The sequence below is a fragment of the Coccidioides posadasii genome, chromosome 3, assembly GCF_018416015.2.
Source record: "Coccidioides posadasii str. Silveira chromosome 3, complete sequence".
Taxonomy (NCBI): Eukaryota; Fungi; Ascomycota; class Eurotiomycetes; order Onygenales; family Onygenaceae; genus Coccidioides; species Coccidioides posadasii.
The window spans coordinates 3,484,885-3,498,098 of NC_089409.1; the positions used below are offsets into that span (position 1 = coordinate 3,484,885).

Genomic DNA, 13,214 nt, shown 5'->3' on the forward strand with positions numbered 1-13,214 from the left:
TAACCGAGGTGATATTTCGAATTATTGCATTGCCCTTTCGTGATATCGGCGGTGTTGTTTACCAATCATGAGGCATTTGTACGAGAATTCAAAGACTGAATACAGGGTACTCGCTATTAATTCAACTGGTCGATTTGGCTATAACGAGAATCGTGGACTTTCTACTCCGTAGACAGTCGAAATTGGCAAGTTAGCGGTGAAAAGAATGAATTTATATTAAATGACCATGCCATTGGATGATATTGCCATCAACTGCCACAGGCCGCAATCACGAGCTTCACAATGATTTCTCATACGTAGTTTCATATTCTTAACTAATTATTCTGCATTATATTTAGCATTCAGTGGGCAGAATTGCTTTGCCATCCTCATGGGAGGTAGAAAACTGGAAGGGCAAAAAGCGTAACAGATGTATGGGTATATCCAGTCCTCTTTAAGCATATCCGTTCTAAGCGAGTATTGAAGGTAGCTAGAAATAAACCAGAAATAAAGCGCAGCAGCTATACAGAATAAGAGACATCAACCATGTGAAATTAATCATTAATATTATGTATAGTATCATAACATGGCGTTAAATTGGGGCACCGTACCACACATAATCCGAAAGGGATGGGGGCAACATTAAGGCATATAGATCGTACATAACTTGAAAGGCAGGATTGAGAGTCATGATAATCCAAACGCTTTCCGTAGTCTTGGGAATCTACTCTTCTTCTTGCCCTCGGTGGCCATCGTGGCTCCCCCCGATGAACCCCCGCCAGCTTGCGGGTTCAGTGCGCTCTCAGTGCCTCTGCGATTGTGCCGGTTGTGCAGAAATCGCGATGTCCAGGTAGAATCCACGTCACTCGAGGTATCACCCGGAATTATCTGAGATTTGCTCCGATTCAAGCCGTCGGAAGTATGTGGTCGATGAGGGTTTTCGCTGCTAAAAGCAACGGAGTTGAGACCGGGCCCTCGTCCATTATCGCTAGCATTCGATGATAATCGGGGTATGTGAGGAGGAGTTCCGCCTGGAGCAGGTAACGGCCATGAAATAACTTTAGAATTACCCGATTGGCGGGTGAGCTTGTTTGTTTGTTTCGCGGATCGAGGAGAAAGGCGAGGCCATTTACTCTTGGGGACGGGAGTAGAAGGACCGCTAGTGTTCGTAACAGTTCCCGGCACATAAGCATATCCACCCATGTAGAGTTTGGCATCGCGCACCCGGTCAAGCTCAGGCTGAGATCTCTCCAGTGGAGTATCCTTTCTAGCAGCACTCTCAATCTCCGATTTCCGGATCTTGGTTTCGCCGTGGGCATGTCGTCTCGATAGACTCATCCGGCTGAGAACACCCCTTTTCGGCTTTTCCTGGTATGTGGGGAATTGTTGATCATGCAACAAAGTTGTAGCGCTTGGCTTGTGGTTTGATAGAGTGTCTCCTGCGGCAACTGCAAGCACCGGGGCAGCACCCCTCTTAGAAATAGGCCGCTTGGAGCGCAATCTTCTGACGACGTTTCGCGGAGCATCACTATCAGAGCTATCCTCGAGATCGGTTGAGTCTCCATCGATCGCGCCCCTTCTCCGTGGAATTCCGCGGACTGGAGTGAACTTTTGCACGTCAAGCTCTTCATCACTAGAATCAGCAAATCGAGATTTGAAGCCTGATGGGTGTTTCGACCTTAGGCTTCTAAACCCAGAAAACGAAGTCGACTGCGATTTCAAGTGTAATACAGAGCTGGAGCCACGTAGCGTCCCTCGTAGAATTGGATGGCTATCCCCAGAGGAAAACGGGTGGTGCTGATGAGAAATAGAAGATGAGGCAGCTGCGTGATTACTTTTTTCGAGATCATCTGCCTTCGAATGTCCAGCGCCACTTCTCATTGTCCGCCGTAAGCTGTAAGTTCTAGTACCTGCTGGTGACCTTCTTTCTCGCTTGAAACTGCTAGATGAATCGCTGCCATTTGATGGATTTCGTTGAGGAGACTGCCGTGCAAGGCTGCCATACGATACAGTTTGGGCTCTCCTAGGCTGCTGGCCCACAGCTTTGGATTTGTTCACAATTTCCGAGTATATAGGATTGTTTTGAATAGGGCTACTTAACGCCGAATTCCTAAAATTCCGCCGTCTGGTATCTAGAATAGTGGCGGAGGCTGGACTTTGAGACTCGGTTGTGTTTCTTCTAGGTTCCTGGGGGGCTGACTCCTGAACTGGCTTCTCCGAGCTGATACCGCCGAACCGAGGTGCGCCGTTCATTTTAGCTTGTTTTAAGGAACGTTGACGGACAGGTTTCGAGACTGGGTGCTCCTCACGCAAATTGTCCTTATCATAGACGGTTCTAGCGGAGACTTCTTCCTTTCGAGGGCTAGCAATGGGTGGGGACTGGTGCTGAATCTCGGTAGAGTATATCTCCACATTGGGCTGAGGAACATCGTTATCGCTTCCCACAGAGGAAACGGGAGGGTCTGCCGGGCTAGATGCATGGAGGATACGACCCTGAGACGTAGGACCGGAGACAATCGCATTTATAGAGCCAAAACCATCTCCTTCTAGGTCATCAAGATTCTCTGCAGCATCGCTGTAAACGCTATCTCCGGACTCAGAATCCGTGTCGATCGGCTCGTTAGCAGAATTAATCTCGCTCATTTTCTGTCGGTTCAAAAGTTTTCGTTCACTCTTGCTTATATCCAAGCTGTTTTTTAAATTTGAGATGTCTGGAAAAGAACGTGGGATCCCGTTCCTTTCAGGCCTAGCCTTTGGATATTCTTCGAACATTGGAGTAGCAGGCTGAATTGCAATTATCGGGACGACGACGTCGGTTTTCTTGTACTCTCCTACACGGGCGATCGAATTTTTGTCTAGCTGGTCCAATTCATTCCCCCGAAAGTGTCGCAAGCCCGAGATATCCTGCCCAGGCAAAATGAACTCACTAGGGTCAGCTTCGTCACTCGATGATTCACTCTCAGAGGGAGAGTCAAATCCTGATCCGTCAAGTGAAGTGACTTCTGATGGCCACGGCACGGCCCGGCTTGTCTGGCATGTCTGCCGCGAGTGAGATTCCAAGACTGCACCAATGGCAAAGTCACCTGAAAATGAATCGGCAAACACCGAATCTGCTAACAGCGGTCTGCCATTCTCCGGTCGGATAGTAAACGATTTATCGTCCTCAACAATCCTCCTTCGACCTCGTATACTCCCGAATGATGGAAGGGCTGGCCGTGGCTTCATTACGTCATCAAGGTCATTGGTATGGCTACACCTGCTACGAAGATTGTCGTTCCACTTCGACTGTGGACTCGAGGGAACAATTGAATCAGGAGACGTAGGGGGACTGGCCGTGGCGCCCAAGATTTCAGCTTCATCTTCAAAAGTCACTTTTGCAGGTCTTCTCTTCCAGCTCAGCCTCGACCCTTCGTCAGAAAGGACGGATGTCCCCTCGGATTCACTAAGAACGTCTGCTATCTTCAAATTATGCGTATCCGAGGGATCAGACGGGACAGTGTGGGTTGGCGCGGTGGTTTTCAAGGCCGACTTGACGGGAGATTTTGACCGCGGTGGAGGTTCATGAAGATGATCTCCCGGAAAGGCAATCTCCAAATGCTCTGAGAATCTTGTCGACCTGGATGGACTAAGAGACGAGGGTCTTTCGGCCTGAAGGCGCTTCGCTGACGGCCGAGTCCAATCCTTGGCTCGTGGTTGTGTTTGTCTCTCTGGAAGGTGTAACGATGAATCAGACACGGTAGAGGGAGAGGCTCTTCGCTTCCGTATGTATCTTTTGTTTTCCAGAGCATTTATCTCTTTTCGCGCTTCTTCCCTAAGCAGAGAAATATAGCCAGGCTCCTGTTTCTCTGGCATTAAACCACCGTCTCTAGTTCCCTCCCCTATCTCGTGGATCTCAGGGATCGGAGATGGATGTCTTCTCAGAAAATCAGGTGGGATGTGACCAGAGGCGAGTGTATGAGAGTCAAGCGAATCGGGATCATATTGTTGTCCGTTCTTTTCTTCTGGGGACCGCGCATTCTTTTCCATTTGGTATTTTGCATTGGAGCCATCCGCGTGTATTGACTGATGGCCAGCGCCAGTTGAACATTGCCAGTCGACCTGGCTCGTTTGCCCTATCGAATCAGCCCTTGTTTCCTTTTGGGGAGCGTATACATGGGGCGAAAAGTTCGTGTTGAGCGATCCCGCAGGAGACAAAGTACGTATCGAGGGAGTATCCGCAAGAACGCTTGTAATTGACGGTTGCCGTGGCGAGTTTGGGCGGGCATTGATGGGATAGGAGAAGTTAATGGAGCTCCTACTGCTCCTCCTCTGCAATCCAAGAGAAGGTCCGGCAGTACTTCCCTGCGTTGGCTGACCCGGATCGTTCCCACTGGTTGCTTGTGTTCCAACCAGCTGTGTCTGCGGAGAAATCGCACGCCGGCCTGTATTTCCGCCGCTAATGGCCCGTCGATGCGTGGGGGCAGTAGCTGTTGCGTAAACCCGTGGCAGAGGAGGTACGGGATCAATCTCATCTTTATGCTCTGTATGCCCAACGCCTACCGGAGAATTTAGCCCAGGGGAACTATCCCTGAACGTCCTCTTGCTCATGGAGCTCATACTGTTCGCCCTACGCACAGTCACATCCTGTCCGCGCTGGATACTTTCCTTGGAATTTCCAATCGACGAAACGGATTGCTTTCTTTGTAACATGCGCCTCGTCTGGACATCTTCGACCGATGTCGGAGTCGGAGTGTGCTTTCGTAGAGCTGCTGCGGCCGCCGACGAGGACAATTTTGCATTTGCGTGTGCGGCTTGGGATGCGCGAAATGCTTGGACGGCCGCTGACTGTGCAGAGGGCGACGGGTTGGGATTTATAGGCTGGCAGAAAGGGAATTCCAGATCAGTCATTTACTTTTTAACTCTGGGGGGAGGGTTGTGGGGGTGATGGTTTACAGCTCACGACCTCGATTATTATCGCACAGCTGATAGCAGACTGATAAAGAAAAGCAGCTTACCCCGTGAGAGACACTCCGTTTGCGCCGGAACATCACGAAAATATCATTGCTTAGAATATCCTGCCATGTGGGTGTGCGTTTTGGGAAAAGCTGTCAAAGAAAGAATTTTTGAGCTGCCCTTGTATGCACCAGCTTGATGATGGGATGAAACGATCGCTGACGCAGCCAAGTCCGTCTCAGGTAGAAACGACGCCTCACTTATTGCACAAGGCCCCCGTAACGAGTCTGGAGCTAAACTGTAACTGTGTACGGAGTACGGAGTAAAGGGCAGAGAGTCAATAAGGAAAAGACCGATTTCATAAGCTGGAGGTTCGAAATTCAACGTTTTTTTGGAGGTGACCCGAAAGCCGTTTGACGAAGCTGAGCAACAGTCGCCACTGCTGGTGGCCAACTTGGACATCATTGGCTATGATCTAGACCACATCCCAGCTGCGAAGATATTCAAATCCTTCCTGGAAGACTTGCTTTCCCGCGATATCCCAAGCTCATGGATGCGAATAAGTCTACTCTTTTGACATACGTAATTACAAATTCTATCAAGCATCGCTCTGGTATGGCTGATATCAAGCCTCAAAAGCCCTGAGCGTTTGGCAGCTGAGACCTGATCCTGTTGTTAAGTTGGTTACTGAGAGCTTATATCCTGGAACCTTCCCGCCTCCCGAAACCTTTCGATTTCACTTGCAGCTGTCGCTCTCATGGTGGACCGTCTCTGGTTGCATCAGGTTCTTAGTCAAATCGTTCCAGTCGGATACCCCTACGTCGTGGAACTTCAACGCATAGAATTGGACGGGTATTCGCTCTGCACCGTCCCTTGGGGTCATATTAATTGTTCCCGTTTTTTGTAATAGTTCTGGAAAACGCTTCCGATCGCTGTGCAACCAGCACCATGGTGGTGTCGAATGTGACCCAACATATTTGTGCCGCTGACGGAGTACTTGTGGGGGAAGGCATCACAATGACTGATCTGATTGCATGCTGAGTTTAGGTTAGAAGTTGATCTGTGCTCCGTACTCTGTACTACTTAGTAAACTTCCAACAGCATCATGGAATCCAAACGCTGGGCATATCAGACCGCTCTCTCTCTCTATATACTGGCTGACGAAGGGAGAAGTGACCCTCTACAATAACAAACCACCGCGAGAAGCATGGTGTATTGAGTATACAGTTACTTGCTAATAATTGGCTGTAGGACTTCTGCAGTGAAGCCCTATGGATTATTGCCAACGCATGAAGCGTTCGCAGGAATTGAGTTCCGTCAAGTTACCCAACACCGGGGTGCTCTCGATCTAAGCAGAGTGAGCTTATTTTGATCCCAGCAGTTCGTCAATGCCAGATTCCTTGGAAGAAGCCTAGGATGACCGTCACATATGACGGCAAGGAAGCAGTTCCGAACACGGATGCCTAGGTTCTCCAGAACGATTGCCGGTTGAGACAGAAACGGGTTGACCACCGTTTGGAATGGAGCAGGTGGGGGGAAATTTATAAAGAGAGGGAGTGAGTGTGTCTGGAGATCCGCTCTCAAGGTGGGGTTTCGTGTCTTGTTTTTGCAGAAGAGTTCGACACGGTTGACACGGCAACGCAGGTTGACGGCGGTCTCAGATGGCGAGAGCAATGTCAAAGGCTCTTTCTTTCCCGAGGTTATTAATTGACAAGGAATCTGACTTTGAGACATGGGGAAACACGCTGGCTGGCTGAGGTTCCTTGGTGCTTGCTCGTGTTTCCGCCGCGCACCCCCCCTTGCCACAGTAGTATGAATGGACGTCCATATGTGAAGTCACTCACGACTCCGAGCTTCGTACGGACAAAATAGCCAGAAATAGAGGAGCCTGGCCTCCTGTGATGCTCACCTCTCAGAGATTCCCAACAAAGTGATTGGGAATGGCTTGCGTGCTCGGATCGCCTGTGGTGGGAGAAATCGCCTGGGTTGCGACGAAGCCAGCCCAATTAGCGGAGTCCACGGAGGCTACTCAGGGCCCCACCAGGCACCAAACTTGATTTCTGGCAAATATCAGCGGTTGAACGGCGACACAGCACGGCGGGAGGAGAAGACGGGGAATTGAGAGGGCAGAACGACATGCGCAGGAAGAAGCAGCCAGCACGAGGGGAATTGACAGGTGGACTGCGGGTGTCATTTCACCACGGGAAGAGAGAATTCCAGCGAGAAACTCTCCAGCTGAACGGCGGCTGCAGCGAGGATCATGTGAAAAACGGCGCTAGGAGGCGATTGGCCGGCTGCATGGGGCTGGAATCCGTAGGGCTTAGCCTGAAGCGGTCTAGCGTTGTTTACCGAGCTGTCGCAAAAGGGAAAAGCATCAACAAAGCGGCTGTTGACAGACCGGGGGGGTTCAGCGGTGGCAGGTGTGGCCACGCAGCAGCAGGAGTGACTGGCCCAGCAACCACCAGCCACCCCGGCCACCGCCAGATATAACCCGCCCTCCCCGTCCGCCCGCCTGCTCTCTTCTTCCTCTTCCTCTTCTTCTTCTTCTTCATCCATCTGCCCGCTCCAATTGCCCCTTCATCCCATTCATCTTCCATCACTTCCAATTCCCCGTCCATCCAATCGAGAAAGCAGAAGTAGAAGTGTCAATCAACACTTCCAATTCTCTTTCTTTTTCCCTCCAGCCTGACCAAGGTCAAGAGACTTGAGTCTTTTCTTGTCTCGCCTTTCGAGTTGTTATTCCTGTAACACTTCGAAAGGCATTCGAGAAAGGACGCCCAAAGGACAGTCAACCTGGACTTTGACGCCCGCGTCCCCATCCCCTTCAGTGTCTTCCCGTCCTCGTACCGGAGTGACGCTGTCTCTGAGACTACTCACACGAGAGTAGAGGGAGAGGTCAAGTTAGCAGGCACCGCTTCGCACGTCGGACGGGAAGATACTCGATACGAAGGCCCGCTCCGTGACCCCCGAGCTTACGCCAGAGAAGAGGTCGACACCCGCCACGTCGAGTCGTCCGAGTATCGTCCTGTTCGCACCCACACCCGTGACGACTTTCAAGTCTACGAGGAGAGACCTGCCCCCCCGGATAGATATCCCGAAGTAGAACTTGCTCGTGAAAGGTAATAGCTCTCCTCCCCTTTCTTTTATCCTTCTCTTCTATCCGCTTTTCCTTCCGAACAAACAGCCCCTGACCAACCGGGCAGATACTACGGCACCAGCAGTAGCAGCAACACCCACGAGAGAAAAGGCTTTCAAGCTCAACTCGACGTAACTGAACAAGAATATCGTCGACGCACCGACCCAAACTACGCTGTCCAGTACGAAACTGTCCGCCCATACTCGAACCAGACTCGTGATATTGACGTGTCTTACGACCGCGTGAACGAATCAGTCGAGACATACAAGCCTCGCACCCAGGTTCGTGAAATCGAATACGACACCAGCTCCAGCCGGTACGACACACACATCGAAGTAAACACCGACCGCCGCCCCGTTTACGACGCGCCAAAGCCAAAGATGGGTTACTACGACGACGACGGCCAATATCACTCTTTCCGTCGCGGTGTTGAGCGCGCTGCCGACCGCATCCTCCATCCCTTCCATCACAAGGATGAAGTTTCTGATGACCGTGGTCCATCCCGGGTCCGTGAAGGCGTTCGTGAGTCTGTCAGAGTTGTCCAGCCCCGTGGCGGCCGCCCATCAGACACGATTACTATTCCCTGCCACTTCATCCGCATCGGCGACCTTTTGATCCTTCAGGGCCGCCCATGCCAGGTGATCCGCGTCTCTGTCTCCTCCCAGACCGGTCAGCATCGTTATCTCGGTGTCGATCTGTTCACCGGCCAGCTCCACGAGGAGTCTAGCTTCATTTCCAACCCATCTCCATCTGTCGTTGTCCAGAGCATGCTCGGCCCCGTCTACAAGACCTACCGCATCCTTGATCTCCGTGATGACGGCCGCATCACCGCAATGACCGAGACTGGCGACATCAAGCAGGGCATCCGCGTCATTGACCAGGGTGGCCTCTGGAACCGCATCAGCGACGCCTTCTCTGATGGCAGAGGTAGCGTTCGTGCTCTCGTCATCAATGATGGTGGTCGTGAGCTTGTCGTTGACTACAAGGTTATCCATGGATCCCGCCTTTAAACCAGCTGTACAATGGTAAGCTTATCCCCACATCTCAACCATGGATTTCACTTTACTAATCTCGATCACCAGTTACGATTTTTGCGAATTTTCTTTTGATGACAGGATAAAAAATGGCCGCTATTTTCTGGTGGAGAGGGGCTTAATGGGTCAATAATGGAGAATTTGCCTTTTCCTTTGGAGGACGACGTTTTATAATTTCCTCTTCTCCTTATGTTGCCTTTGCCGCCGGTGAAATGCAAGGATATGAGTGACGGATCAAATTGGTAGCTTTTTGGTTTTAATTATGTACTCTCAAGATGACTGATGGAATCAAATGACGTTGACTTGTACTCCAATGGTTTCGGTTGTAATGTCGAGAATGCTGGTGTTGGCCCTGAACTACCGCGATTTCCCGGCCTCCGATGTGTACTTCGTGCGTAGTATATCGTCATTTCAGCATCAAATCACCACCACCATTACTGTCAGCCATGACTTAGAAGAGTACAAATGCGCGAGGCCCAAAGTAAAATGAAATGCTTCGATATTCCGATAAATTAGCTAGTTAAACCGTTCATGATATTTTTGCGTTCAAAAAGTTCCATTCCCCTCCCGATGTTAGCAACGTAGATACATGGTCTCCCTCTCCCAAAAGAATAAAAACTCCCAGCATAATAATGAGTAAACTATGTAGACAGCAGTTCAGAACGAAAGCAAAAAGGCGGGAAAGACCTGGGGGAGATTTTCATGTTTGCTGTTTCATAAGCTTCTTTAACAAACCCTCCTTTTCTCTTTTCCTTTCTTTTCTTTTTTTTCTTTTTCAAAGTTATTTATGAGCAGATGGGCAAGACGAAAAAAGCAACAAATAACACAAAGATGCAGTATGTAAACCGAATCAAGAAGGGGAAAAAAAAAAGAAAATGCAATTAATCGCAATGGAGGGGAGAAGGAAGAAAGATATCGGGGCCGGTTGGTATGAATGCGAAGGTGTTTAATTGCCTGGGAGAATGGAAAACGCCGTCATCCGATTCGTTACTCGACATTGCTGTGTATAATGCCATTATTCCTCAGCGCCCTCTCCTCTCCCCTTATGTATGTGTTTCGTTTTCCCCTTGCTTCCTGAAGTAATAACACCGTGTCTCCATTGTTCCCTGTGTGTCTTGATTTTTGAAGAGCGAGATTATGGTGGTCATGATGATTTTTGGGGGGGGGGGGGAGCGCGTCCATTCCGTTTCGTTATTGATCATCCGAGGTAGTATGTTGATGAGTGGTGTTCGTAGCGGATATGCAGAAAGGTATATGGCGAAAGGATGTACTCCCGCAGGTGAGAAATGTATTTAGGCCGATTATGTAGATGCAATCGCGTCGCCGGGAGGGCAAAAAAAAATAAAAATAAGAAAAACCAGGGCGCCCCGTTGTCGCCCGTGTGAGAGATGTAGCCGTATATTGTACATGGTATCGAAAAAGAAAAAGAAAAAAAAAATGGAAAAGAAAAATGGAAACAAAGTCACACGAGCCCAACCCAAAGATCCCGACAATTGAGAAAATGCAATGGATGGCTGATGCGTAGAGAGAAGTAGTTTGCGAAGGGGAGGTATTAAAAGTATGTATGTCATCGGCAAAATTGTCGGGGCAACTTCGGCTCATTTTTCGCCGTATTTCCCGAACTCCTGCTGCCATTTGAGAAGGCCGCGAGTCAACTCGTCCATCATCTCCACACTCGATAGATCTTTGAATTCTTTTGGTTTGGGCGTCGCGGATTCTTGTGTTGTCTCTGCACTTCCGGCAACTGATGGAGCCTGAATATTACCGTTCACGACGGCACCCTCCAGTGCCGCCACCACAGTAGAACTCTGAGAGCCATTGGCGCCCGCTGCATTGTGAGGGGTAGCGTCCTCTTCTGTGGCCGCCATCTCTAATTGCATACGGGATATAAACTCGAGAATCGCCGCAACTCGTCTTCGCATGTCGTTCATCGACGTTCGGTTTGGGTTCATGTATCGTGGTCTGCTAGGCTTTCCAGACTCTCCGCCGTTAACGTGAACACCGTTCGCTCCGTTTCCTGGTGGAGAGTCTCCGTTTCCATCCCGGGATTGGCCGCGGCGCGGGGAGTTTGTCTGATTATCCGTGCCATTTCCATTGGCAATGTCGCGATCTCGAGTATACTGGTTGCGACCGACGCGGCCTCTGCGTGCAGGACGGCCAGATTTACGGGAGGATGGCTTCTGCGTGGGTGGAGGGATATCGGGGGTCTCAGGGGCGGACTGAGCCGGAACTGAGCCGTTGACAGTATTTTTGGTTGGTGAATTGGCTTCAGGCTCTGAATCTATGAATTCAAAACATCAATTAGTTGGGTCACCAGCCGGGCCCCGGGGCGGGGAGGGAGGGGGGCGTGTTTTAACATACCATCAGCTTTTCTTCGTTCGGATCTTCCTTTCCGTCGGCCAGCTATTTCAGCTTCTTTCTCGGGCTCTTTTTCAGAAGCTGGAGCTTCCTTCTCTCGCTGATTTCGAGTCACGATACCTCTTGTTTTCTTGTTGCCGTTGACAGCTGCTCGCGATTTCTCGTCCTCGGACACTGGCTGGGACTGGGACTGGGACTGTTTCGAGACAATGGAAGAAGGAGAAGGGGAGCTGGTGCGCTGCCTTTTGGCAGTTTGTTTGGTTCTGTGAGGGTGGTGGTAGTTAGTCTAGGTCCATAAAAGCAGCGTTGAGGAGGGGAGAAGTAAGATACATTTCACTGTCGCTTCTGGTTCTTTTTCCTCTACGATTGTTCGTCTCCTCGATGATGGACTTGCTCTCCTCCTTGCTTTCCTCAATTGCTCGACGCAAAAGTTCTTCTTCGTATGCGGCCTCACGGCTGTTCATAGTAGATCTTCGTTTGGGTGCGTCTGCATTGTCTCTGGATTTCTTATCTCTTGCGCTCCTAGAGTTGTCGCGGGTAGAGGAGGCTGATGAGATAGGGGAAGGGGTCCCGGCGACCGGAAGGTACTGAGAGGACTTCTGACTGCGAGGTCGTAAGCGTGTGGACCACATTTTAACACAAGATAAAACAAAAGAGGAAGAAGTCAAGCTCAAGCGGACCAATTTGGATGGCTCTTGAGGGGGAGAGGGTTTAAAATGGTAGGGAAAAAAAAGCCTTGGGGAAGAGATTGGCCAGCTTGAGGCCGATGAGAAGGGTTTGTCGGACTCAATAGCGAGCACGCAAGCAAGTGAATAAAGTGAATAGGATCAAAAGTGACTGAATAAAGAACTTCACAGTTGAAGAACTTACCCATTTCCACTGACAATTACCCTGTGTAAGTCTTTTCGGCACTTTTCGCAGAAATACTCGTCGGGACTAAGAGCTTCCTCCATGATCCCCACGCAACCACCGTGCTGCCACACTTTGCAAGAGTCACACTGTATGAACAGGCTTCCAGCATCGTCCGAGAGAATTTCGGAGGCAGCGGCAGAAGGATCCTGGTTTGATTCTTCCTTGACTCCAGCCTTTAGGGAACTACGACCGATTGTCTCGCGAGAGGATGGTGGGAGGCCGGGATAGTCTTGCTGGCCGCAAATACACCTTGTTATCTCTTCCTCGTCGCCATCTTCCTCGTCGTACTCATCGTTGGCGGGCGGGGGTTGATGGGTGTCTTCATCGTCGCGACCGCGGTTTCGCTGGCGGGTCTGGGGGAGGTCGTGTCTCGAGCGTGCGTCGGCGTCGTCTACGGACTGTGACGGGTGGGTGGATGATCTTCGTGGAGAGGACAATTTGTTATTCGAGCGGGTGTTTCTCTCGATGCGTCCAAGGGAGGTTATGGAACTGGACGAGCTGGAATGGATTGCGCTGGGAGGTGCTTGCGAGCCGCGAGCTCGAGAGGATCGACGGGGCGTCATGGCTGAAAAGTCGATCCGAAAGAGGAATCTGGGCGAACGGACTTCTTCGTGTAGAAGAACGCAGATGAAAGAGGATAAGCAATAAAGGAAAAAAAGAAGAAAAAGAAAAAGGGGGGGTTTTTCAGGCGGGAGAGAAGAGGGCAAGAGGATTTCGCCCGGCGGTCAAGCTAGGAGCAGACGGGGCGCGAGAAGGGTGCGGATCACGGCAGGGCAGGGCAAGGCAATTGAAGCAGAGACCAAGCAGTCAAAAGGGTCAAACAGCGTCAGACGGCATTACAAGCAACTTTTCGAAGGACCACA

The 13,214-nt window shown here is 50.5% G+C and overlaps 3 protein-coding genes across 3 annotated transcripts; 1 reads left to right on the forward strand and 2 right to left on the reverse strand.

Annotated features, from left to right (window-relative positions):
- Positions 1 to 557: 557 nt before the first annotated feature.
- D8B26_006046 (uncharacterized protein) lies at positions 558 to 4,866 on the reverse strand (the record flags this gene model as incomplete). The annotated part of the gene is made up of 1 exon (XM_003069940.2): positions 558 to 4,866. One exon carries the CDS (start codon positions 4,864 to 4,866, stop codon positions 667 to 669), a length of 4,200 nt encoding a protein of 1,399 aa, XP_003069986.2. The 3' UTR covers positions 558 to 666.
- A 3,561-nt stretch (positions 4,867 to 8,427) lies between these two features.
- Positions 8,428 to 9,057, forward strand: HEX1_2 (woronin body major protein; the record flags this gene model as incomplete). The annotated part of the gene is made up of 1 exon (XM_003069939.2): positions 8,428 to 9,057. One exon carries the CDS (start codon positions 8,428 to 8,430, stop codon positions 9,055 to 9,057), a length of 630 nt encoding a protein of 209 aa, XP_003069985.2.
- Positions 9,058 to 10,679: 1,622 nt separating this feature from the next.
- Positions 10,680 to 12,945, reverse strand: D8B26_006048 (uncharacterized protein; the record flags this gene model as incomplete). The annotated part of the gene is made up of 4 exons (XM_003069938.2): positions 12,310 to 12,945; positions 11,770 to 12,042; positions 11,443 to 11,702; positions 10,680 to 11,362 (listed from the first exon to the last, which is right to left on the reverse strand). The coding sequence occupies exons 1-4, from the start codon at positions 12,912 to 12,914 to the stop codon at positions 10,680 to 10,682; spliced, it is 1,821 nt and encodes a 606-aa protein (XP_003069984.1). The 5' UTR covers positions 12,915 to 12,945.
- Positions 12,946 to 13,214: the final 269 nt, after the last annotated feature.